This window comes from Canis lupus, chromosome 6 (genome assembly GCF_048164855.1).
Source record: "Canis lupus baileyi chromosome 6, mCanLup2.hap1, whole genome shotgun sequence".
In the NCBI taxonomy this organism is placed as follows: domain Eukaryota; kingdom Metazoa; phylum Chordata; class Mammalia; order Carnivora; family Canidae; genus Canis; species Canis lupus.
In genome coordinates this window covers 2,478,045-2,504,740 of record NC_132843.1, presented here as the reverse complement: position 1 = coordinate 2,504,740, position 26,696 = coordinate 2,478,045, and the positions used below count along the sequence as shown (strand labels likewise).

Genomic DNA, 26,696 nt, shown 5'->3' with positions numbered 1-26,696 from the left:
AGTGGGTAAGTAATGAGCTCTTAGGAGGTTAAGACCAAAATCCTCACCACGGAAAGCAAGTCACTTGGACCTAGAGGTACCGTTTCTGATCTGTTGGGTCAGTGACGACATTTCTTCATCTGGAAGAAAATGACAATGTTTGGTGGAAGTCTGTGCTGACCTTGCGTTGAGCTATTTGTTGTCCTGCCCCTTTTGTGATCCTGGTATCTTTGTCTCCTTTCTTTTGGACTTGAGGCACCTTCCAGAAAACCACCAGATCTTTTTCTTATTGTGGCTGTCGCTCCTTTATCTGGGACAGACGTCACACTTGATATTCTTCCACTTGTCTTATCCAACCCCCGCCCCAACCCCCGTTCCCAACTGATTCCTACGTTGACGCTATGTAACTCTGGGAAGGGATTCGAGGGAGTGGTTCATCCTCCATGGTGTCAGAAAACTCCAGCACTATTTTTTTTTATTATTTTTATTTTTTTTTATTTTTCTACCCAAAATCCCTGACCACCAAACACTGGAGGGAGACCATCTCTCCATGGTCTCCCTGTTTCTCAGCCCTCGGACGGGGATATTTGGTACATCAGAATATGCCCTTGGGATGACCCTGAAGTTTTTGATTGTTGTATTTCTTGTCATCTGTGAGCAAAAAGGGTGGCATGTGGAAGCGAGAAAGAATGGGAAGGATGGTGGGGATGTGCTTCTGAATACATTAAACCCCATTCATTAAGAAGAAAGGAATAAGGAATTACCTCCCTCTTTTAAAAAAAAAAATTTTTTTTTTCTGAGTTTATTCATGAGAGACACGGAGAGAGAGAGGTAGAGACACAGGCAGAGGGAGAAGCAGGCTCCATGCAGGGAGCCGGATGTGGGACTTAATCCTGGGTCTCCAGGATCTTGCCCTGAGCTGAAGGCAGATGCTCAACTACTGAGCCACCCGGCAGGGGGGGGGGGGGGTCCCACCTCGCTCTTAATCAGGTTGCAAATGCTCTGAGCCAGCAAATGAGGGTGGAATTGCCAGCCTGTCCCTGACAATCAGACAATAATTAGTAATTGGTGGGTTAACTGTCCCAAGATGAACTCCAGCCCCTATTCAGGGAGTTTGTCTCACCAGTCAAGCCAGCTCCTTCTAGAAACAACTGAAAAGAGTTCTGCAGGGTGGGTGAGCCACCCCAGAATTTTCTGTGATTGTTTGAAATGTTGCTGCAGAATCAGCAGCCAGGGCGGATACTCACTTCCTTGTACGTAAGCAAACAGCGCGTGGACCAGCAGTCTGCGTCCGTGTCTCCCCTTAGGATGATGTTCTGACGGGCAGTCGGCGGTCGAGAATGCTGCGAACCCCTAAATAACACGTGACATGGGGCATGGCTGCTTCCACTGCAACTACAGTGAGCCCTGCTGAGAGGCCAGTGCCCCAGGCTGTCCTGTGTCCCGACACCGTGTCCTGGCAGGAGGATGGATCCCCTACAATGTGCTCCCCAACCTCAGACCCCCGAAAAGTGCAAAGCGAGCCACACCCGTCGAGTAACTTGGCCAGCCTGGGACCAGCTCTCCTCCTCGACCAAGGATCTATGATGCTGCCTGCGGGCGTTTCTCACCGGGCAGGGGATGGAAGTTAATAGGACAGAGGCCGGGTTTCCTTTTCATGTTATATTAACCAACATTTGCCTGCCAGGCTTGATGAATGGTAATCATCATCCTTCATTCCTCTGGCTCCTCGAGGCAAGAGATAGATGGCTTCAATTTGGGGAAAAGGTGTTCATTTGTCTGTGACTTGAGCCTTGGACCTGCCACGGTGGCAGGGGCTTTGGCTGTGGCCAGTTGGCTCATGGGACACAGGGCGCATGATGGGGTGCAGGTTGGCGCCTGATGTGGAGAAGCAGGGGGGAGGGAGGCACGGGCAGGCCCCAGGAGGCAGGGAGCGAGGTTTGCTGGGATTCTCTGTCCTCAGCCCTCACGTTATTTCCTGTGTCTTGTAGTGGTTCCTGGCCTTAAACTGCATCCAACTCTAGTCAGGGCTTTTTAACGATAGGTTTCCTTTTTCATAATCTTTTTTTAAACTGTAGCTAGACAAGCTCCTAACACAGAACTTAGCACCCCAGCAGTAGGAAGTATACCGTGGTGACCGTGGTGTTGTGCGGCAGGACCCAGAACTCATCGTGTTGGAGAACTGAGACTCTCTACCTGCAGAGCACCCCCACTCCCCTCCCACCGGCCCCTGGCAGCCACCATCCTCCACCGTGGAAGTGCCTGGATACCTACATGGTGAAATCCTATCACATTTGTCTTTCTGTGACCGGCTTGTGTCACTTAGCACCACATCCTCAAGGCTCATCCACGCTGTATCCTGTGACTGAATTTCTTTCCATTTTGAATGCTGAGTAATGCTCCAACGTCTTACCCACTCCTCTGCACACGGGTGTTTGTGTTTCTTTGACCTCTGGGCTGCGATGAACAATGCAACAATCAACAAGACTGTGCAAATACTTCTTCTTTTAATCCTTTTCAACATACACCCCGAAATGGGATTGTGGGATTCTTCTTAAGTTTTTGAGGAACCTGCAGACTGGTGTCCATAGTGACTGCACCGTTTCGCATTCCTAGCAACAGGGCACGGGGGTGCACATCCTTGACAACACCTCTTGTGGGGATTTTGTTTTTTTCTGGTCGTAGCTATCCTAATAGGAATGAGGTAATCTCTCATTGTGGTTTGGATTTGTGTTCCTCTAATGATCAGGGTTGATCATTTTTCACATGCTTCTTGACCATGCATCCTCTTTAGAGAAATGTTGAAGTCCTTGACACATTTTTTGGACTTATTTGCTTTTTGTTGAATTTTAAGAGTTCTTTGTATATTAACTCCTGAACAGAATATTAACTCCTTAACAGAAACAGGATTTGCAGCTATTTCCTACTATTACATAGGTTGCCTTTAATGATACGTTTTAAGTAAACTTCTCAGGCCCACTATTTGCCTTCATTTTAGTGGAAATTATTTGGTTTTCTTGGTCTCACACTCCAAAATAGATTTATTTTTACAGCTCCAATTTAGTTATTCAGAGAAGACTACCCAGCTCTCCTCTTTGACCAGTATGAAAAGGTTTTTGTGGTGAACGGAGAGGAGGGAAGTCAGTGACATTTACCTTCCAGCCTGTGAACAGTGTGCCTGTGAACTTGGGTAGCCCGGATGATCCCTGCTCATGTCTTCTTCAGGGCAAACATGCATGGCTGGCCTCTGTATTCTCAGATCCAGCAGATCTCTGAACCTATTGGGTTCGCCCTGGGATTTCTGAGCGATTCTGGGAGAGCCAGGGAACTCACTCCTGGGAAAGCCGTGGAACTCAGATTGCCCTGAAGTCCATCTCAACCTTCCAGAATTTTTCTGACATAGCTCCTGGGAGAGTGGTGGGAGCCAGATACCCACATATACTCTTAAAGTTCAGATAAAGTCCCAGTTCTTTCTGTCCATCACACCTGTGAGCTCACCTGCTGTTAAAGTCCTATAACACATCAAATCTCTGTTCCGTGGGAGGTTTTGTGTACCGGGTTTCCGTGATCCTCCTGATAGCTCTTTGGCAGCCCTTGCAGTTCTTGAAACAGATGCCTGATGGGCTGGGGGAGGATTTCTGGATGGTGGGTATTTTTCTGTCTCATGCCAGGGTTCCCAGGACAAAGAGGAGCCAGGAACTGGAGCACACCATTAAGGAAATGGACTTAGGCCCTCTGGAAGAGGACTGTGCTCTCTCTGAAGGCCAGGTCCTGCATGAGGGCATCCAGGCCCAGAGAAGCACAGGAGCAGGGTTCAAGTCCTGCCATTCTAGGGTGCCTCCAGCATCCCAGGATTATTTAGTAAGGAGATTGGAAGGGTTTGCCTCGTGAACAGACCACACAAGATGCCCTCGTGAGGTTTCGTGGACTTCAGGAGGAAAAGGGACTTTGACGAGACTTGTCTGACTTTAACCATCATTCGCTGGGAGCCTACCCTCTCTATCCAACCTGCCACCCATATCTTGTCATTTGACCTTTGGTGGAAAGGTAGAGTGTAGTCTTGGTAAAAGAGGCGAGACTGAGCTAAGAAGTTGGGTTCCTCTGAGCCATGCTCCAGGGGAAGATCTGTTTCCCCGCCTTCAAAGCCTTGCTTGGCCTCTGCTCTGGTGAGACTGGTGAGAGGTTTGTGGAGGTTAATAATTAACTCAGAGGCCTGGTTGACCTCTTTTCATTGCAGTTTCACTTTCTAACAGACACTACCTTATTTTTTAGAGACACTTGTGCTCCTTAACATACCCTGAGATTGGAGTGGAAGGATAAAGAAGGAAATTCTGTGCTTTTCTACGTTTGGGGGGATAGGAGGAAAGTGAATATACCACGAATACAGGTCTTGGGTCTCAGCATCAAGTTTTACTCTGTGTTTTGACCTTCCTCCCACCCAAGGATTTTGGTCTAAACATTCTCAGCGTTGATTTGACAAGAAAAACCCAATTCCCTCCAGTACATAAATTTCTTTGTGACAGTTTAAAATTGTGAACTATAAATTGATCCATTGTGTTTGTTTTAAAATATCATCTCTGTTGATGGGGAGAATTACTAGAGATAGGGCCACTTCTCTATAATAGAATTCTATCTCCCTGGCTGTGCCTTTTGAGGTCTGTTATCTTCTCTATGTTTTCCAGGCCACCCAAACCCCTCCTTCATCCCTGGCCCTTCAGTGGGCATTGTAGTAATTACACTAGATGGCAGAGGAATTGTCACCAGATCATATCTTAGAAATAGGGATATTATGAGCTAATTTTAGGCCATCTCAAATTAATGAGAATGTTCTTGGTGGAGTGCTACCAACATAAACCTTTAAAAAATGACAAGCGAGAGAGATACTTAAATCCTCTATCTGGGAAGCTCAGCCCAGCCTTGAAAGTATACCCACTCGCTATTAAGTTTCTTCTGGGGGTTTGCTGGTGTCAGCATCGTATTTTGGGGTAAGGTGGAGATGGGGGAGGAAATGAGTATCTAAAGGACATAACTCCATGTATAGGACCATCACCGGGACTGGGGACCCAATGTAGGATGATAACTGGCAGGCACTATTCCCCCCTCCTGCATGGCCTAGAGTGCAGCTCCTGCCTGGACTTTGCATCTTTTATCTTTTTTTATTAACTTACAATTATTTCTCCTATGTGGGCATGACCAGAGGCTGTTTTTTAGTATGGTGTCTCCAGTCGACTCCTTTGATCTCAAAATGACTCTCCACATCCCCAGGTCGTCTACCTTGATGGGGGTGGGGGGTGGGGGGAAGGTGGGCATGAGAGGTAGGGGAGGCCTGATGTCTTCTGGGCACTGACATAGTCCTTTTGGTTGTCTGATGCATTTGTTCTGTATTGAGGGCTACCTGTCCAACACCATCAGCCTGCAGCTCCAACATCTTTACTTGGGACTGGTAATTAGGGAGGACCTATTGGGGAAGATGAGCATAATTTTATCTAAGATTGAGAAAATTTAGTTGTCTGTACTGAAGAATGACAGGATAAAAATTTAGGGTTAGGGGGAGATTGAAGCCTATGCACCCCCCAGCCCCGGGTCCTTTGTTGATATTCCTGCTGCTGTATGGGGAAGTAGCCTTGTCTGCTGCTCTTTCCCAGTCTTTTCCTCCTTTTCTTAATGACACTTTTCTTAAATTAAGAATGTGGCCCCAGAAATTACTGTCTGGGTTCACAGACTGGCTCTTCCACATACTGACTCTGATTTGGAACAGATTGTGTAGTCTCCCCGAACCTTAGCTTCTTGCACTTATAGAAGAGAATTGCTGTGGGCACAAGTGAGAGCTCATGAAGCTGTTGGGGCTGAGCGCTGGGTCAGGTGCTCATTCAGCCAGTGGCGTGAGGGAAAAAAAGACTCCCCTTCCTCCTGCGTTTCTGCCCCTCCACTGCCTCAACATGATGACATTGCCCAGTGTACAAGGTGGCCCCACTCACTTGTAAATCATCTGACCTGGTGAACTTTACCACGTCCATCCAGCTGTGTGGGTGAATCTTGCCTTCATGCTCCCGTGACTCCTTGACGCCGTCTCATCTTCCCCTCCCCTAGTGTGTTTTGGTCCTCTCCATGACTCGGTCACCACCAACTTACATCCTGCCTTGCTTGGTCTTCCTGGGATTCTTACTGCAGTAATAACTGCCTTACTGTCTTCCTGCCTGTGGTCTTGCACACTTTCCCCCAAATCAGTTGTTCTCTACCCTCTTGCTGATTTCTGAGCTGCACATCTGGTTGTCATTTAATTGTGTGTGAATTAAAAAAAAATTGTGAACGTGAACTTCATGAAAAAGATTTAGAAAAACAAAACACCTTACCCAGTATTAGGACAAACAGATCTGTGGAGGCTGGGATGGGTGTGGGGTGATAACAGAAAACGGTTCCACCTCTCTGGAAGTTAATTTTCTTCTACCTTTAAGAGGCTATATTCTGATAGAGTGATTCTGCTAGGGTGATAGCGTCCTACAGAGAATCGTGAATTCAGAGCTGTATGTTTGTTTGCTATAGCATTCGGAGCAGCTAAACGTCAGGGAAAGAGCTAAAATGGCCTATAATAGGAGATTGGTTGGATTGTGATTCATTTATGTTGTGGGGAGGCATATTGCCAGCCTGCGCGGGCCCTGTGCATGACTAGGAAAAGGTACCCTCTCTGCGCAGAGTGTACCCCTCCCTGGCTCATGAGGGACATCTGTGCTGGGGTTGAGGATGGAGCTGGTTGGGGGGGAGAGGAGATGAGAGTGACCTTGTTGAAAGTCTCAGAGGTTCATTTGGTAAGAGGAATACCCTTGTCCTCTCTCCCTTCTGCAGGTTTGAGACATTTGAGGTCAACAGCTTTGAGCAGTTCTGTATCAACTATGCGAACGAGAAGCTGCAGCAGCAGTTCAACTCGGTAGGACCTGGCTCCCGGAACGTGTGAGGGGGGTGGGGGGGGAACTCCTCCCTCCCTGGAAGCAGCAGCTGAGGGACCTCTCTTCCATCCGGGGTCAGCAGGCTCTAGCTCAGCCCTAACCTTCTCGGAGTTTATAGAGGGTGCCCTGGCTTTAGGAAGGCATTACCTGCTGCTGGGGAGGATGTCTGAGTGGGGTGGCTGGGCTGAGAGGGTCAGTGAACCTCCCCTTGGCTATGACTCCCACACCTTTTCATCCTGGGCTTCTGGGGTATTTGCCCGATTGCAAGCCAGTTGATTACTAGAATATTCTAGAGACGTGTCCACACGGGGATGGGGATCACCTAACTGAGCTCTCTTTTTCTGCAGTTCTGCCTGTGACTTAGTGCCCATACCCACCCTTTCTCATGGGTGGACACCCTTCTCTAGGACTCCAGGCTCATGTGGTTGAACCTCAGGAGTGATGAACATCAGGATGTGCCTGCAGTTCACTAACTTTGACCTTTCACCTCTTATCCTAGCATGTATTCAAACTAGAGCAAGAGGAATATATGAAGGAGGAGATCCCTTGGACCTTGATTGACTTTTATGATAACCAGCCCTGTATTGACCTCATAGAAGCAAAGCTAGGCATCTTGGACCTGCTGGATGAAGAGTGTAAGGTAAAGCATTGTATCAGTCATGCCCCAGGGTTGGGGGGGGGGCAGGGGCAACCATGTTGCAAAGGAACGTGTGAGGTCTCAAATCTGGAATTTCATTTACAATTAATTAGCCTACCTTTTGTTGGCTGAGAGACACTATGGCATCCTTTCCACATGCTAGAAGGTAACTGTTGGTGAATGTGTACCTCTCTAGGCAGAGACTGGATGGTGTGGATTGGCACAACATGGTTGTGTGGATGGGGCAAGCTGGATATCCTAGGTGCTAAGACAGAGACCCCAACATCTAGACGGGCTCCCCAGAGGGTGTGGGTCAACAGCCCAGGGGCGTGTTTGTCATGCCACATGCATTATGTGGGATTGAGCTGCACGGCTTGGGGGCAGATGACGTCCGTAGATTCCCCCATCTAGGTGTTTATGGATTCTATTTTGTAGGACAGGACTGTCCTGGATTGCCAGTGTGGGGAGAGCCAGGCAGCCTTGGAAATGTGGGGCAGGAGAATCTGGGATTTATTTCTATTTATTTTTAAAAGATTTTATTTATTTTTTCATGAGAGATGCAGAGAGAGGCAGAGACACAGGCAGAGGGAGAAGCAGTCTCCTTGCAGGGAGCCCGATGTGGGACTCGATCCTGGTACTCCAGGATCACAACCTGAACCAAAGGCAGACACTCAGTCACTGAGCCCCCCAGGGGCCCCATCAGATCTGTGTTTCATTGATCACCTAACTTCTTGGGCCTTTGGTTTCCTACTCTGGGAACTAGTAGGGATTGGATCTAATGACCTTCAGAATTTTGCCCAGTTTGGTGGTTGCTGATGAGATAAGAGGGCAGTTGTATTCCTCCAACAGTGGAAGCCCTTGTCAGAAAGGTGTAGAAATCACAGGACTGTTGCTATTGAAAGGAAAAGACTCAGTTGCCTGTCTCTGTGGCCTCTCACATCCTGCCTGTAAAGGGGTGAGTGTGGCTTGGTGGTTAGAGGAGGTGGTTTTCTCCTCCAGGAGGGTGCTCCTACATCCATTGTCTTTGATCAGGAAAAGAAGTGGAAATCGAACTGTAGAAAGAAGGTAAAGGGAAATGTGCTGAAATCCACAGCGTGTGCGCCTTCATTCTTGATGAGTTTAGCATTTCTTCAATGCTGTGGGCTTTGCCTGAGTCCCTCCAGGTCGGGCCTGTTCCTCAGTGTGGCAGGTGTGCAGAGGCTTGTTCAGCCTCTGCGGTAGCAGTACAGGTGGTAGGACCCTGTCCCTGCCTGGAGTGCCACTGGCTAAATGACCAAAGTCATGGCCCTAACTCTTGAGTGTCCTCCCTGCCCCCCAGGCACCCCTACCCTGTGTTCACCACTCACTCACTCCCTGGATTCAGCATACCCTGCCAGCTGCTCCTGTTGATGGCTCAGAGGGACCCTGTTCCTGTCTCCCACTGTTGTATGTGCTCCTGTCAGTAACCACCTCCTCCCATCCCACATCCCAAGCCTGAAGGCGACCCCATGTCCTGTGTCCACCCCAGGCCTCTGAGCTAGCCTTGCGCCCCAGGATCCAGCTCTCCTGTCCCCTCCCCAGTGATGAAGGTGAAGAGGCTCTGAGGTGCACGTGAAGCAGGTGGTTCCTCTTGGACTGCTCCACATCACTCTTCGTTGAAACACCGTGATGTTGAGCCCCGGAGTGTAGGATCTCCTCCTTGTGTACACACACTTTCTAGAAACCACCTGATGCTTCAGGATGAAGGTTCTCCCCACCCCACCCCAATGCAGGCAGCTGCCTAATTGATGTTTAATGATTTATTCTGCCTTAGATGATCCAGGATTGCTTGGGGTGGGTTTACTTGGGCTTATGGTTTGAGAGGCTGAGAGGTGCCACTCCCCAAGGGAACGTGTCCCGAGAAGTCAAGTCAGATGGGTAGGAATGCAGGTGCAGGGACCTCAGTCTGCTGTGTGGAGGCTGGAGGGCCAGGCAGCGAGGGGAGACTGCATGGTGGGGCTGGGAGTAGGCAGGGGCAGGTGGGGCCTCGGCAGAGAAGCACAGTGGTCATGGGGAGGCCCAAGCTGCAAACCATTTCCAACAGTTGGGTGGGTGACGTTGCCGGAGCCCCATGCTTTGCAGCCTTGGGTGTTCCCAGTGCTGCCTTCTGCTGGGGGCAAGCCTCCTGGGGCATCCCCATTGGAGTTGGCTTCACTTTAGAAAAGCTAACTGCATGCAGATGAGCCTCATCTTCATGTCCATGGAGGCTTCTGTCTGCATTAGGCTCATGAAAGAGGTGATTTCAGCCCAAGACGGCATCTGCTGCAAACTCCCGCCCCCTGTGGGCCCTGAGACCCCAGGAAGTACCCATGGGCTGTGAGGATGAACAGGGACGGGATTGCTGAGTAGCTGGGCCCGGATGGTGGGTTGCGGCTGGAGGGGCTGTGGGCAGGCCTGGTGCTCTGGGTCCTGGGGAGGCTGGTGGAGGGTCCAAGGGCCACAGAGTGACTGCTGAACAGAACCGGGGGATGGGGTGGCCACTGTGTGGAGGCTCTGGGAAGGGGCATGTGTGGGCAGAGCTTGGATTCCCTGCTGGTCAGGCTGGTGCCGCAGGGGCTGTGCTACTCCAGGTGGATGTGTTGAAACTCAGGGTGGCTGTAGGTGAAGGTGGAGCAGGGCGGGCAAGGTGAGCACCTGCTTGAGGAGCACTTGAAACCCCAGGTCTAAGTGCTCCAGGCGATAGAGAGAGTTGGTGCAGCCTGGTGCAGCTGCTACCAGCCGGCAGCTGGTGGAGCTGCAGGTGTCCCCTGTGTCAGGACTCAGGGCCTCACACACCGTCCGGTTGCTGCCCTGGGGGACTCGCACTGCAGGGAGCCTGGGCTACATGCGCAGGGGGCCTTGCCGCACATGTAGGAAGTGAGCCTGGGCAGGGGAGCATGTTCCCCGAGCTGGCCACAGCCAGGCGACACAGTGCCCCTTGGGACTGCCTTGGGGCCATCGAGCTGCCTCAGACCACGGCCGTGCCTCTGCTGTCCTCACACACTGCAGGGTGAGAATATTGCACCGTGAGGACTTAGATCTTATGACCGTGTGTGACAGGATGAAGGGTTAGACTCATGGTGTCACAGAGGAACTGGGAACTTGTCCTGGGAAGATAGAGCGACAGGCAGAGCCGGGGCTGGGACGTCATGAGGACTGTAGGGACAGGGTGGCCGGGGTGGAAGGCTCAACATCACCAGGTGGCTCCCCAGGGCCCGAGATGGGGACTCATGGAACAGCCATCTGGGTCTCAGAGCTGCAGTTGGGGCTGTGCAGTCCACCCCTGAGCACCCCATGACCCCTTGGTGGGGCCCTGGGGCAGGACAGGCGTGTGCTGCAGGGGCTCGCTGGGGGCTGTGCGACACAGGCCAGGGTCAGGCCGGGCATCCTGCCCTCCCTGCATTAGCTGAGTGCTGCCTCCTGGGGAACCAGCTAGTGGGGGCAGATGAGACAGCAGAGGTCGCCACGTGCTTGCTCTCCAGCGACATGTTGGCATCAGCACGAGTTTGCTGAAAGTGACGCCTTGACCCCTGGGAACCATGCTTGTGAGTAAAGATGCTGTCAGACGGGGGTGTTGGGGAACCCCAGGGTGGTCCTGAGGCAGGGGCCAGGGGGCAGGCTCTGCCCTGGGTGAGCAGGGCCTGGGGCCTGAGTAGAGGGGAGGAGGGGAGGACAGCCCTCCGTAAGCCACCCCCCTGTGGAGGGAAAGCATCCCACTGCCCTGCTGCCCGCTCACCTGCCCTACGCCCCCGGGGCCCTGCGTACCTGAGACCCTGCCATTCAGCAGCACCTCTGTGGCCTCAGGCAGGTGGGAAGGCCCAGGAGGATGTGACTGAGGAGATCCTGCTGTGAGGAGAAGCATCCCTCAAATGGCATTTCCAGCACAAAAGTGGGAAGAAGGGCACTCCTGGGGGCGAGGGGACTGTCACGTTGGAAGAACGTGAAAGGTCCAACTTGTCCAGACCCACGTGGTGGCTGGTGAAGTGGGAAAGCAGGAGCCATTGGATGGGAGCCCTGTCCACAGGGGGTGTGGGGACTGACCCTGAAGCCTCAGAGGAGGGTGGGGCCTGGGGACAGGAGGGCTGTGACAGGGCATGAGCGATCTCTTGGGGTTTCCCAGCTGTGTGTGGAGGCTGAGGGGAGAGACTGAGCAAAGAGAGGGATACATCCTCCTGCCTTCCAGGGGGGGATGCAGAGGAGCTCTGGGACCAGTGTTGGGAGCAGGCCTTGGGTGAGAGGAGTGGTCAGGCAGCTGTCCAGGCAGCAGCCTAGCTTTTAGGACTTGGTGGGGAGATGGAGGGGGGGCAAAAAGGGGACAAATGAGACCCTCAACCCCATAGCAGACCCAGCTGTGAGGGAGCAGGAGGCCTGGCAGTTGAGTGCATAGGCCCTGGGGGACGTGACCCCAGGAGGGAGGCAGTGAGTGCACAGGCCGTGGGTGAAGAGCATCGCTCCTTCCCAGAGCAGGTTCTAGGGCCAGGGAGGCTTCTGGAGGTGAAGCAGGAGTGAGGTTTCCTGCTGATTGGCAAGTCTGCTTCCCTGTGAAGGAGGGTTCACGTCCCGTGCCAGAAGGAACAGCTTAGATGCTGGAGAAGGTTGCAAGACAGGGGCGGGGGGGTGGGGGGTGGCTGCCCTGCCAACAGGGAAGGGAAGTAGCAGAGTGGACGGATTCACCGGCCAAGGTCAGAGGCCGTCCGAGGGAGGAGGGGAGGCTTGGAGGGCAGCCCCCTGCTTGGCCCAGGCACAGTGTCCGCATCCACCAGGTGCCCTCTCCTAGTGAATCATGATGGCCCTTCTCTGGCCGTAATACTGGGTGATGCTGAATGACCAGTGGACCTGATGGGGCAGCAGGGGTGCCACATGGTCTCTCCTCCAGTTGTGGGGAAGGGCCCCACAGACAGGCTGTTGTGCTGAGCACACAGGTCAGGGGTGTTTGTGCAGGTGGAAGCCTCCTGGAGCAGGCATTAGGGTTGCAGCCAGGAGGGCAGGGAGTGCACAACTGTGCCCCTGGTGCCCCTGGGCTTGTCCACAGGCTGTTGGGAGGAGGAGTTGCAAGGACTCACTCTTTTCTCTCCATTTTTTAAAAAAAATTTTATAAGCGAGTAAAATTAGGCATGGACATATTTTTAGCAGCTTTATGGAACATACCATTAAATGCCCTCATTTAAAGTGTAGGACCCCTGGTTGGCAGTCTGTTGAGTGTGGAGCCAAGGTCACGGGTCAGGGGTCGCAGGGCCCATTAGTGGTCACTCCCCCTCCCCCACAGTCTTGGGCAGCCTCTCATCTATTTACTGTATTTAAACATGGGCCTATTCGGCATGTTTCATATGGACCCAAGCCTACGCTTTTTGAGGTGACCTTGGCCCGAAGTGCAGCCAGAGGGACCAGGGTCTTGAGGGACGGTTCCCGTGTAGCTGAGGACAGAGCTAGGACCAGGCTCCTCTGGACGTTGAGAAGGAGAGCAAGACCACTTGCATGAAGCCATGTGCAGTATTTGTTTTTAAGGACCTGACTCAGCATATCCCAGAGTCACGGCTACCACAGCCCAGATCTTATCAAGATGCAGGACTGGCCCTCCTTCCCCTGGGCTTGCATGGAAGCTCTTTTGGGGATACGTGCATTCCATCCAAGCCTGTCCTGCTGGCTGCTTCTAAATCTCTGTTGTCAGGCCAGCAAGCCCGGAAGCAGGGAGTGTACGCCCTGGTGCCAGCCTGTCCCGGTGTGAACCCCAGCTCTGCTACGGCTCAGTGGTGTGACCTTGGGCAGGTTACCCAACCTCTGTCTCCGTTTCCTCATCTGTAGAGTTGTACAGACATTGTGCCCGGCTAATAGGATTATTGTGAAAATTAAATGAGTTGATAAATAAACAGATAAAGACCTGGGTGCCTGGGGGGGCTCAGGGTCACAGCTCTGGTCACAATCCCAAGGTCCTAGGTTTGAGTCCCCCATTGGGCTCTGTGGGTCGCCTGCTTCTCCATCTCCTGCTGCTCTCCCTGCTTGTGCTCACTCTTTCACTCAAATAAAATCAATTAAAAAAATTATAGAAAACTGACGATAGGTGTTATGGGCATTAGCTGTGAGTATTATCTGGGAATCTTGACTGTTAATTCCCGCTGGGCCTTACTGTCCATGGGGCGGGGGGTGGTTAGGAAAAGATGCCCTTGGGGTGCTGGGTGGCTCAGTGGGTCAGTGTCTGCCTTCAGCTCAGGGTGTGATCCTGGGGTCCTGGGGTTGAGCCCTGTGTCGGGCTCCCTGCCCGCACAGGGTCTGCTGCTCCTCCCCGCCCTCCCCCTGCTTGTGCTCTGTCTGTGTCTCATGAATGAATGACGCCGTCGTCAGGAAATACACATAATACCGTTGTCCGGCTTTGCTCACGGTGCCCGCCAGCCTGAATGCTAGACACAAGGCTGCGGGGGCTACTGGCAGAAGTCCAATCTCTCATCGTCCCAACGAGATGATTTGGCTGCTGGCACCTGTGTTGACCCGGGTGCCTCTGGTCCTCACGGTCCCACCTTTCCTCCTCCAGCAGCCCTGCCTGGCGCAGACCCCACGGTCCTGTACCTGTTGTTTCTAAACACAGAATGCTCAAAGACAAATATAAAACAGCATATGTAAAAGTGCTGAACCCGGTGTATTTTGTCCGCTGCACACAATTAATAGCCTCTGTCAAGAAGGAGTCTTCCTACATCAACGGTGCTCAGCACTGGATATTCAGCAACACTCATGCTAAGTTGACAACTGAGAGAAGTCTTGTTGGCTCATTTACTATCCAGGAAATTTGTTTTCGAGAGTGTAGGCACTTTTTTTTATGCCCCAGATTTCATTAGTTTACCAAACAAAACCCTTTCTAAGTGGCTGGGGGGAGGGTCACCTTCAGTCCTTGCCTCGTCCAAATGTGCAGTGATGCAGGGTGGTGGGCCAGGTTGTGACCTGTCAATGAGGAACGGGTGTGTGTTGTGGTCGTCGCAGGTGACAGGAGGGGGCACCCCCATGGAGGACTTACCATCATCCTGGACAGCTTGGATGGGGGTGACGGTGACTCTGTGTTCTGTGTGCAACAAGGCGACATGCTTACTCACTTCTGGAGCCAGCTCTAAAGATACTGGAAAGGGCCACCTTTTGGGTTCTTGGTGTCATGAAGCTTCTAGATTTAGGTTCGGGGAGGGTGGACACGTGCACGGTGCAGCTCATTGGCTAGTTCAGTCATGGCCAGAATGTGCCCAGAACCCAACCCCAAGTGAAATAACGAGGCGTCCTGTTTGAGCCCAACGTGTTATGCTCTGTTGTGAAAAGAGGACACACAGAAGCCGACGGTGAGCTGCCTTGGTGTGTGTGTGAGAGCTTCACAGTGAGGAGCTCCCAGGTGACATCAAGAGTAGGGGCTTCGGAGCAGAGAGCAGGCTTGCACTGCACCTGACGGTGGTGGTGGAAGAGCAGAGGGTGGGCCTGCCCACAGCAGGCTTTGGGCTGAGTGAGTGGGGCCAGGCACCAGAGCTGGATGTGGTGGGTCGTGACCCTCAGGTCCCTGGCCCAACTGGAGGGCAGGCACATCCTCAGGCTCCACCCTGGGCCCTCCAACCCCCTGCATCTGTCAGCCAGCAGTCTCAGAGGCTCTTTGCCTCTACGGACACCCTGTTGCCAGCCCCTACGGCGTGGGTCCACGGCGGCCATGGCCAAGTCCTGCTTTCTTCAGCTCGGTCCCACTTGGAGAACTGATCCCGGCCCCTGTGGGGTCCACATGCTGGCAGAGCCCGTCTTCCCCCCACAGTGCTCTGCCTGCCTCTCCTCAAGGAGAAGATGAGAGAAGATCTGTCCTCTCATGTGTCCTACAGGTCCCCAAGGGAACCGACCAAAACTGGGCCCAGAAGCTGTATGACCGGCACTCTGGCAGCCAGCACTTCCAGAAACCCCGCATGTCCAACACGGCCTTCATTGTCATCCACTTTGCCGATAAGGTGAGTGTGTGCGTGGCCCGGAGCCCTGTGAGCCCCCTGCAGAGGTTCAAGGCTGGAGGGGTTCTGTTACGTTCAGGCACCTAGAAGCTCTTGGTTAGGGCGTCCGCCCTGTGACATGGGGGCTGTCCCTATGCGGACAGAGCCCTGGGCAGTGGGAGGGTGCCGCAGCCACCCGGGCCTGTGCTAGACACACAGTTACCGCCCCTCTCCTGGGGCTTCAGGCAGGAGCACGTAGGACAGTCGTGAGTGTGCCCTGAGGGAGGAGGGAGGCGTGAGAACACAGTGGTGCTCTCTGGGTGGTGCCTCCCCGGGACCTGGCATACACGGAACTTTCCCACATGGATTTCTGTTTGGTTTAGGAAGCCCTGACCCACGGGTCCCAATTTTCAATCTGCATGTAAATCACCTGGGGTCTCATTACTCAGACTTGAAGGCAGATTCCAGGGGCGCCTGCGTGGCTCCATCTGTTAAGCGTCCAACTCTTGGTGTCAGTTCAGGCCTGATGTCAGGGCTGTGAGAGAGAGCCCTGTGCTGGGCTCTGCGGAGTCGGAGATGCTCTCTCTCCCTCTGCTTCACACACAGGCACACACGCACAGGCTCTTCTCTCTCAAATAAATAATCTTTTTAAAAATGCAAATGCCCATTTGGTGGACTTTTCAGCACCCAGGGAGGCCTTACACTATCTTTTGGGAACTCCTTTTTAAAAACAATGTTTTCTCACAAAATAAATACTCGATTTCCTCTGTGTGAATCCTGATCACATCTTGGGTTTACATGATAAATAGAAACATCTGTGGGTTTCCCAGCTACTCACCAGTCCTCAGAAAACACTGTGGATGAGAGGACAGGACTTGGTGCTGAGTTGCTGAGCAGGTGCCAGGTTGTGCTGAAGCCCTTGACCCTTGTTTCTGTTTCCCTCTGGGGCCCCAGGTGGAGTATCTTTCAGATGGTTTTCTGGAGAAAAACAGAGACACAGTATATGAAGAGCAGATCAACATCCTAAAGGCCAGCAAGGTAAAGGGCACCAGAGGTGGGGACCTAGGGCAGGATCACCCACAGCAGGATGTGGCGGGACCGGGTTGGGTGGTGGTGGCCTGGGGCTGGGAGGGCAGGCAGGGGGAAGGTGAAGGGGCTTGTCAGTCATGCATGTCAAGAGTGCACAGCTTCCTAAACTGGAGTGTGAGACTTAAAAGACAATGGTCCTCCTCCTCCCCACCCACCTGCAGGCTCTAGCTTTCCCTGTCATCAGCTAACCTTTCTGAAGACCCAATGACCGTGTTGCCGACCCCCAGCCCCGTCCCAGCACATGTCACGGGTGCCGTGATGGTGGCAGGTGGCATTCAGAGATTACCCAGGAGGGGCTCCCAGGTGTACCAGACCCCAGCAGCAGGGGCTACAAGCTTTCCACCCTGAGCCCGTTCCAGAAATCCCAGAAGGTAGAAAGCAGAGGTCGAACCTGGGTCGCTGTAGACCTACGAACAGGCCTGGCACAGACTGCAGCTACAGATCAAAGAGCAGCTCTCACTGCACTTTAGATCCTTTGGGCAGATGGGCCTGTCAGGTAGTGTTTTTAAAGCTCATTGTTCACTGGGCCTCTGTCATCTGTAAGACTTTGTTTTCACAGCAGTCCTGTGAGGTTTAAGTTTCTAGCTCTGTGTTAGAGCATTAAATACCTACAACAGTACAAGGCCCTGTGACATGGAGTCAGTGCCCAATTGTTGGTGTCGGTTTTCATCTCCCTGAATATAGATCAATCTCAAATCCCATCTGTAAATTCATGATTTTACTTAAAGCATTTTTATTTTATGGGAGGCCTATCCGCTTCTTTCATGCGGCACCCCTGATAAGACATTAAGAGACCATTGTGAATAATCACCGCAGTACGGGGTGGAAGACTCCCGTGTACCCTACCAGCCGAGGGGTGTTTAAAGAACTCCCACCAAGAGCAGTGAAACAAAACCATGTTAATGAGAATGTAATTAGTAAAGCCAGTTTTCCTGCCTAAGAGCTCATAGTGCAGCTAATTGCTTTCTCAGTTATTGGAGAACTATAAATAGAGACTTAGGAAATGCCTCTTTAAAACATGGCTTTGTCATTAACAGCCTGCTTTAAGTACCAAAAATGGAGCTTTCTCCCTCCCGGTATTTATTATAAAAAAAGCAATATTTTATCCAAAACCAGAAAATTCCAAAAGGAGCATATAGTTAAGATCTCCGATGCCAGGGCAGCACTCAAGTGCAGGTCGGAGTTTGTCAGTAAGTGTTGGCTGCCCAGCACCATCCCGAGTGGTGTCCCAGCAGGCAGGCCTGGAGCCGTCTCTCCACTCACCCCAGCAGAAGGGACTTGGAGACCAGCATGTCCAGAGGTCAGGGAGACCACATCAGCCCAAGGCCACCTTCTCTGGGCCACGGCAACTCCTGAGGTCCAAGAGTCCCAACGCTGTGCCTCAGACAAGCCCATGGGCGTGAGCTCTGGGTCTCCTCTCTGCTCTTGGCTTGACTTCCAACTCCTCCAGGAACGACCGTGTATATATGTCTGTTGTTTCCATGCCGGTATGTTCCTGATAGGTTACAGACATGTTCCATTTTGGGCAAATACATTTACTTTTTAAAAAAGTACTTTTTTAATTCGTGTTTTTGTTTTCTATAGGTAAATAGTAGTAGAATTACTACATTGTGTGCTCATTTTATTTTTTAATTTTTTGAGGAACCTTCATACTGTTTTCCACAGTGGCTTCACCCATTTGCATCTCTACTAACAGTAGGTGAAGGTTCCCTTTTGTTTTCATCCTTGCCAATACTTGCTATTTCTTGGGTTTTTTTACTTTAGCCATTCTCGAAGGTGTGAGGTGATGTCTCATTGTTGTTTTGATTTGTGTTTCCCTGATGATAGGTGATGTTGAGCATCTTTTTGTGTATCCATTTACCATTTGTGCTGCTGCTTTGGAAAATTGTTTTGGGCTCTCTGAATCTTTAAATTTTTAAAGTCCAATTATTTTTTATGTTGAGTTACCATATCACTTGCAAATATCTTCTCTCTTTGGTAGATGGGTGAGGAGAGGGGTGAAATAAAGGATCAATAAGGATGATACACTTACCATGATGGGCACCGAGTATTGTATAGAATTGTCAAGTCCTTTTATTGTACAACTGAAACTAATATGCTGCTATTAATTATACTTCATTTAAAAAGTATTTTTAAACATACCTTTTGTATAATAGCTTTACTGAGATATAATTGACATACAACATAATATTTTTAAGGACATTTGGAGTGCTTCCTATTTAAGATCAGTTGATGTGGGTAGTTAAAAAGCTTTCATCAATATTTAGAATGAATAGGTCTCTATGTGAGAGAGAACTTTTTAATTGATAAAATGGTATCATCCCGTTCCCAATACATGAAAGTCTATCTTTTTTCTTTAACAACAAAAAAGGGCTGAACCTTTTCCTCCAAAGGGCAGCACTGGCCACGTAAAAGAACTGCCCGAAAAGAAAATGTATTTTTTTTTTTTTTATTAGGTCTGCAGCCAGGTTTTATAGATAAGGTTCTGGGCAAGAGATCCCAATCAGATGGTTATTTGAGCATGTCTTTATTTTGGTTTCATGCGTCTGTCTGTTTTAAAGGAAAGGTATTTTATGTTCTTACAGAAGTTAGCAGGCACGATTTCCGAGGTAACAGCTACAGATATAGCTGTAATGGATGTTCTTCTTAAACTATCGATGGTCTTGAAAAAGACTATTTTTTAATACTTTTTAAAATCCCTCTTCAAATAGATTTGCCTCAGGCTTTTAAAATCTATCTATAGCCCTGAATAGCAGAGAGGACCAAAGCCAGTATCTACGGACACTTGGAAATAAGTGACAAATGACATTAGGAGGAGTTCTTGGTTTGTTCAAAGGTATCATCTGCGTGTTTTCATGATTGGAGGGAGCATGAAATTTATAACCCCAGTGGATGTTGCTTCCCAGGGCTGCCCCTAGACACATGAGTTATGATAGTTGCACTACTACTGGTCACTCAGCTCATAAATAGACTTTCCTCTAAAGCATCACTGGAGTCAAAGAAAAAACTTCCTCAGAAGTTCATTCTTCTGCATGAATTGCTAGTCATGCAAGAGCTTGCCGTACCTGCTTTTCATGGAGTCTTCAGGCTGCTTGCTATTGGGAGATTGCTTGAGATTAGGTCATCCCCGTGAGTTGGTGGGGCTGGGGTGGCACGGTCCTCAATATTTCTCATCTGTTCTGCTTTTTCCTAAAGTTGATGTCCTGACAAACTCCCCCTCTCTGCATCCCAGAAATCCACCCATTTCCACACACAGTTTAAATAGCTGAGATCTATGATTAAAGCGTAGCTTTTAAGATAAAACACAAATTCTCCAGACTGAACCGTGTGTTCTTTCCCAAATTATAGCACAAGGGCTCCTGTTGTAGGAGCTTTTGACAGAAGCAAGAGAAAGAGGCTTTAATTTTAAGGTCTTCTTACTTTTGAATCTGATTTCAAAGCCCCTTGTATGGTTTTCATACATTCTCTTGACCTTAGAAGTTAATAGATATTTCAGAGAAAAGCCATTACTAATGATTTCTATAACTTAGATTCCTGAAACAATATCATCCTGCACATGGTAACTCCTGCCCTGGACTTGAACATCTTGGAAATCCATTTTAGAAAGTATGTGAATTATAATCTAGTCAGTAGTATTTAGACATGACAGATGACGAATGAATCACTGGTGTCTTTAAAATGCCAACCTGTCTTCAGCCTGCGGTTACTTCCCTGTGGAAATCTCTCCTCCCTGTTGCGAGTGGCTGCTTGACCCTCACATGTGCCTTGGCTCTGCGGTGTCCACCCCTCCCCACTATGCCTGGGCTCTCTCCCTCCACCTCCACCCTGTGTCCTCCCTTACCATGTGTGATGGTGGCTTTCTGCCATAGATAGTGGGGACCCAGGAGTCTCTACATGAGGAGTTGCTGGATAATGTTTGTGTTTAGAGAAGACACTGGCTGGTGGGTAGAATGTGTTGGGACACAGGTGTGTCTGGAGCTGAGCACTCAAGTTCGAAGCACTTGTGGTGATGACCTGGGGCAACTTGAGCCAGATGGCAGCATTCAGGATAGCTGAAACGGGACCGTAGGCAGAACCTGGTGACCATTGGAGTAAGGAGTGGGGTGTTGGCAGGCGCCCTAATGCACCCTGGGGCACTGGGTGGGCGAGGGCCATGCAGGCTGTGTCCTTGTTGGAGTTTCCAGTAGAACACGCTCACGGGAGGAAGCTACAGAGCAGACAGTGGGAGCTGCGGGTCGTGGTTGCAGGAGAACCTCAAGACTGGAGAAACATCTTGAAGGGGGGTAGTTGAAACCTCGGGCATGAAGGAGACTATGCAGGGAATGAGGCTTAGGAAAGATGAATGGTGAGGGTGCTGTCCTGGAAAACAGCAGCACGCCGGGGAGGCCCATGGGGAGGACGGCCTCGGACAGTGATGAGAAGGACTCCACGAAGCTGCACCACTTCCAGCTGCTGGATTTGGTAGGGAGGGTTCTTGGAAGGCGCCATCAGGCTCTGCTTTGGAAGCACGAGGAGACTGTGGGGGACGCGGCACAGGGACGGCCACATGCACGGGGAGGTGGTTCAGCCTGGACAGAACGTGAACATAGCTCCGTGTTCACGGGCAGAACCTGGGAACTGGGGAAGATTGCAGATGGGAGACAACGCAGGAGACTGAGTCAGACGTAAAGGAATCCTCTGAGTCCATTCTCTCATTTTTATAGATAGGAAATTTTAAATCTAGTGAAAGGTTAGGAGGTTTGCCTGGGTCACACAGCTAATTAAGGGGCAGAGTCAGGTCTGAAACATCCCCTGACCCTGGCCCGGTGTCTGTCCTGGGGCCCCTTCCATCCCCGAGACCTGCTAGGGTGTAGGCTCTTGGGTCCCTAAACTGCTCGGCTGTGGTGCTTTGTGTACAGTGGAGTCCAGACTCCTTGTCACACTGCAGCCACAGGGATCTTTCCCAAAAGATCACTGGTCACTGCTCCCCTCTGTGACCTATTGTTGCCTGGGCTCTGGCCAGGCTGTCGGGGTGCAAGTCTTAGCACTGCCATGGGCCAGCTCTGTGGTCTTGGACCCTTACCTCTGTTTCCCCGTCTATAAAGTGGGATGTAATATCTAGCGGTCATTGGAAGAACTAAATCTTCATATATGCTTGGTGCATTCTAAGTGCTCAATAGAGCACTCTTATTTAAAAAACCAAAAACAAACCCTTAATGGCTTCACATTGCTTTTAGGATAAGACCCAATCTTCAGTGAGGACTTTGCATGAGCTGGTCCTTCTTAGTTCCCCCTCAGGCTTGTTCTAAAGCTGTCTTGGCTTTATATTGGTTCCCTGAACACGCAGATACTCCCTGACAGGCTTCTCTGCCTACTGCCCGCCCCCAGTGACCCACCAGCTCAAACATCCCTTCCTGGGAGAAGCCTTTCCTCATTTCTACCCTGGGGCTGTGATTCAGTCGTGTGTATCTGTTATTTCCTTGAGGAAATCATCTTTTTGTCATCAGGCTTTTAATTATGGGGCTGATTGATGAGAGTTCACCTTCCGTGCTAGATCATAAACTCCACGATATGTAAGAGGCTCCATTTGTCTTTATTTGTTTTCGTGTTCCCAGCTCTGAGCTCAGAATTTATTTTTTTACACATGTGGCAGCCAGTTAAGTATCGGTGAGTGAGTGAACGAGCCAGCCAGTTTGGTTTCCTGACCATTCAGGGACCTAGTCTTTAGTTCCTGTTCTTTGAAAGCACATGGAAATGAGGATTTAATAAATGTTTCATTTTTATGATGTTGGCACGTGCACATTTTAGCCACAGATTCTGAAAATCCTATTTGAGTTGTCTTTATCCCATCAGACAGCCCAGTTACTTTTCCTTCTAGAAAGGCAATGTTCGTGATTTTGAAATACCACATGTGGGCAGAAGAGCAAGTTGATCTATTTTGAAAATACTGAAATAGGAACTGAATTGTCACCTGTTGGCACCTGAGACTGAGAGACCTCCTTCATGTCATCAGGGTGACCTCCCAAGCTGCCTGGCTGACAGCAAGGCCTGTGCAGGGATCTGGGGGTGTGTTACTCAGGAACACCGTAGCTTCCCCTAGTGCAGCCACGCCATCACTAGCCTGTGTCGGCCACGGAGGAGCCAGCAGTGACAATGGACCTGAGCGGCTTATCCCACATGCTTTGTGGCCTTAAGGTCCTTGGTTGGTGCTTTTAGACTGAACTTCCAACCCAGACCATGGAGTTAAAGAACCACAATCCTTATCTGCATATAGATCGCTACAGAAGAAAACAGAAGTCAGGAGCTTCCAATGTGACAAGTGAAAAGTATAAAATGAGACTAGGACTTCACAGAACACGTGTCGACCCCAACATGTATGCCTGCATGTGTGTATGCACAGTTGTTTAATGGCTTTGCACCCCGTATGACTCACTAGTGTGTGGTGTGAATTCACTGAGCTGTGGTATACAATTACCATTGAATCTAAGGTTGAGTGCGTAAAAACTGTTAACTGATGCTACTTAAGAGTGGGGTTAGGAGGAAGTAATTTGTTTCCTCTGTTTTAGTTTGAAATCTTGATAGGAGGATATAATAATCAAATGTTGGTTTTCAGCATTAAGCATCATGACCTTATGTGTGTGGGCAAGGACGGCTGCTGTGATGGTGAAGAGTTTCTGCACAGGATCAGGCTTTGCCAGCTTTTTTTTTTTTTAAAAGATTTATTTATTTATTCATGATAGAGAGAGGCAGAGACACACACAGGCAGAGGGAGAAGCAGGCTCCGTGCTGGGAGCCCAACGCAGGACTCGATCCTGGGACTCCAGGATCACGCCCTGGGCCAAAGGCAGGTGCTGAACTACTGAGCCACCCAGGGATTCCCCCCCACCTCTTTTTTAAGATTTATTTGTTTATTCATGATCGACATAGAAAGGCTTTGCCAGCTTCTTGATGCTGCTGGCATGAATGACTAGGAGACGATTGTGTATTGAAACAAGTTTTGGCCGAGGCATCCGGAGGCCGGGATTCTGGGCCTGGCTTGGTCGGTAACCAGCAGCCCCAGGTGAGTGAATACCAGCCACCATCCTTTGTGCTGGGACAAATGGAGATGGAAGCAGGATTCCGGGGAGCTCTTCTTTCTTCACCCGCCACTCAAAGAGGTTATCTTTATGCTCTAGCTCTAAAATTCGTCTGCAGCTCAAAACTTTTACCGTGTAGACAGATTTTTCACATATATATCCTCTAATAAAAATAATAAAACAGGGCAATGTTGGAAGGCTTATTATATGCTGGGCACTTTACTGTTGCTCACATGGACTATCTCCCTTAATCCTTTCTCAGGCCCACTCCCCCATGGAGGGGGAGGCTAGGAGGCTATAGACTCAGTGAGCAGGGGACTCAGGGCCCTGTGCAGACCTCAACTGGTACCTGGGTGCATGGTGATGACGTGAAGAGGGGTGAGCTGGGAAGGTCCATGGAGGATGCGCCTCTCAGGATGAGCAGAGAGGAGAGATTATAAATACTAGAAAATTTGCATTATTCCAGAAAGAGACTCTGCTCTTGTTTTCAGTCATTCTACTTTGTTCTTCTCTGGCCCCCAGCCTCCACTAAACTGCTTGGTGTTCCCTGGACATTTCATGTAAATGGAATCGTGTGCTCCGTGGTCTTGTGTGTCTCACTTCTTTCACTTGGCCAGGGTTCATCTGTGTTGTGGCACATGTGGGGACTTTACTCCCTTAGGTCGTCGAAGAGTATTCACTGTATGGATCTGCCACATTCTGTTTATCAGCTGTTTGATATTCATATTGTTCCCACTATGTGGCTCCTCTGAATAGTGTGGTTATGGGCTTCGGTGTGCAAGTTTGGGTCTAGATGTGTCTTCAGGTCTCTTGGGTAGGTACCAGAAAACTGCTTTGAAAGTCCAAGAGATCTCGAGTTCAGTGATCTTCCTGTGTTTGTTTCTAGTTCCCACTGGTGGCTGATCTGTTTCATGATGACAAGGACTCCGTTTCTGCCACCACTACATCTGGGAAGGGCTCGTCTTCCAAGATCAACATCCGCTCTGCCAGACCTCCCCTGAAAGCTTCCAACAAGGAGCACAAGAGAACTGTGGGCCACCAGGTAAGCCTCTGGCAGGAAGCTGTGGGGCAGGGCCAACCTCTCTGCAGGTGAAGGACTGTTGCAGACTCAGAGGGAGGCCAAAGCAGCCTTGACATCTGCACCTTCAGCCACCAGTGCTCTTTGTAGGAGGAAACTGGGAAGTCCTCTCTAGAGGGAACTGAGAGGAAAGAGAAAGGGGATGAATATAGGCTCAAGCAGTGCACTTAGCCCCTGGTAGGACCACACATGCCTGGTCGAAGAAGCAAGAGGGTCCTGGAATCTGCAGGTTGGGTTAAATAAGCCCGTGGACCACAAACCTGAAGCCCCTTCTGTGTGGTCTTTGTGGGATTTTGTGTCCAGTGTGTCTCCCAAGATGGGGGTTGGGTACCTGTCACGCCCTGAAAGCCGCTAACCTTTCTACTATAGAGGATTTGCCTCTTCTGGATGTTTCACATTACTTTACAAACCTCCAGGCTGCCCAGGCACTGGAGGTGGGGGCTCCAGGCCTCAGGCTTAGGAATAATCAATCTCCAGTCACTGTGAGGACTTCTGTCCCATTTCCCAGTACTGACTGACCCCCCCACTCCCCCGCCTTCATCTCATTTAATCTACCACACTGAGTTAGACGTGTCAGCAGCTGGGCTTTCCCTGTTTGGTTCAAAGAGTCCTGAAGCCAGAATGTGGGAGTGCCTTGATTTTGGACCTACAGCAAGGCCGGAATGTCAAATAGGATCTGACCCTAGGTCTCTGAATTTCTTCCTATCCTTCTGGATTCATAATGACCATGATAGAATCAACAACTACTGCCACCAGTCTGCGGGCATTTCTTTATTATACATCAGCAAAATGTTAGGGAAAAATAACTGGTGTTATTTCGTCTTGTTCCTCCAGTTCCGTACCTCCCTACACCTGCTCATGGAGACCCTAAATGCCACGACGCCGCACTACGTGCGCTGCATCAAGCCAAATGACGAGAAGCTCCCCTTCCAGTAAGTGCCTGCATGGGGATTATTCAGCAGCCCCTCCGATGGAGTCAGGCTGATCAAGCCTGGCTTCCTTACAAGTTCAGGTGGAAGAGACCAGGCACAGCCTTGAAGGGGGGTCTGGGGCAGGATGAATAGTGACGGTTCACATGCTGAATACTGGCCCACAGACATTTACCAAGTTCCACCTATCTGCTGTCTAAAAGGATTCAAGAGAATGAGAGGATACAGGTTGCTAATTCCACAGAGTCTACAGTGGTGTTGAGGAGTGTGCACACCTGAATCAAACAGAGAACTACATAAGAGTCTGTCAGTAAATGTAGATGTACCTGTGTCTCACAACAGATGTTCAATTCAGAGGTGGGAAGATAGTGGGAGGGGTCGGGGAGGCCTCTTCCATTGGGGAAACTTGATCTCAAGTGACGTGTTGAGTGATGACACATAAAGCTGGTCCTCTATCTCACATCCCCTCTACCACTGAGTTGCTGCAGTTAGCCATACCCACTCACCTTCCCCCACCCCACTCCTCAGCCTTTGCTGGTCTAAATTCTACTTCTACTCCTATCTTGTTCTGTCCATGCCCACATGGTTGACCCCACCCAAATCTGTATAATGGCAACTCTGTACGTCTCTGTCAAATTCCAGACCAGACTTTCTGAATGCCTGCTGCAGCTTTGTTGGCTGATTCACATTCAGCGTGTCTGAAATCAGACTCCTTGTTTTCCCCCAAGAAACGGTTCCTGTTTGGTCTGTTATATGGTAAATGGGGTAACCATTTCCTGACAGCTCGTTTACCCCCCAGACCTGAGAGTCACTCTGGACCAGTGCTGACCAGGAGAACTTTCTGTGATAGGTGGAGCTGCTCTATAATGTGCATTGTCCAAGATGGTAGCCACCAGTCATGTATGGTTATTGTGTGCTTTGGGATGTGGCTGGTGTGACTGAGGAACTGAATCCTGTCACTTTAGTTGTATTCAGATAGCTGTAGCTGGCTAATGACTACCATGTTGGACAGTATAAGCCCTGATTCTTCCCTCTGACTCCTACATGTCCAGTCATG

General features: G+C 50.3%; 1 protein-coding gene across 2 annotated transcripts in view; it reads left to right on the top strand.

Moving 5' to 3' along the window:
* Nucleotides 1-26,696, top strand: part of MYO5B (myosin VB) — a 332,497-nt gene that overhangs the window by 223,338 nt on the left and 82,463 nt on the right. For both annotated transcript variants that reach the window (XM_072828573.1, XM_072828572.1), the window contains exons 11-16: nt 6,823-6,904; nt 7,423-7,563; nt 15,390-15,512; nt 16,443-16,526; nt 24,519-24,674; nt 25,545-25,642. In XM_072828573.1, the coding sequence (XP_072684674.1) occupies nt 6,823-6,904; nt 7,423-7,563; nt 15,390-15,512; nt 16,443-16,526; nt 24,519-24,674; nt 25,545-25,642 (684 nt within the window). The remainder of the gene's footprint in view (nt 1-6,822; nt 6,905-7,422; nt 7,564-15,389; nt 15,513-16,442; nt 16,527-24,518; nt 24,675-25,544; nt 25,643-26,696) is intronic.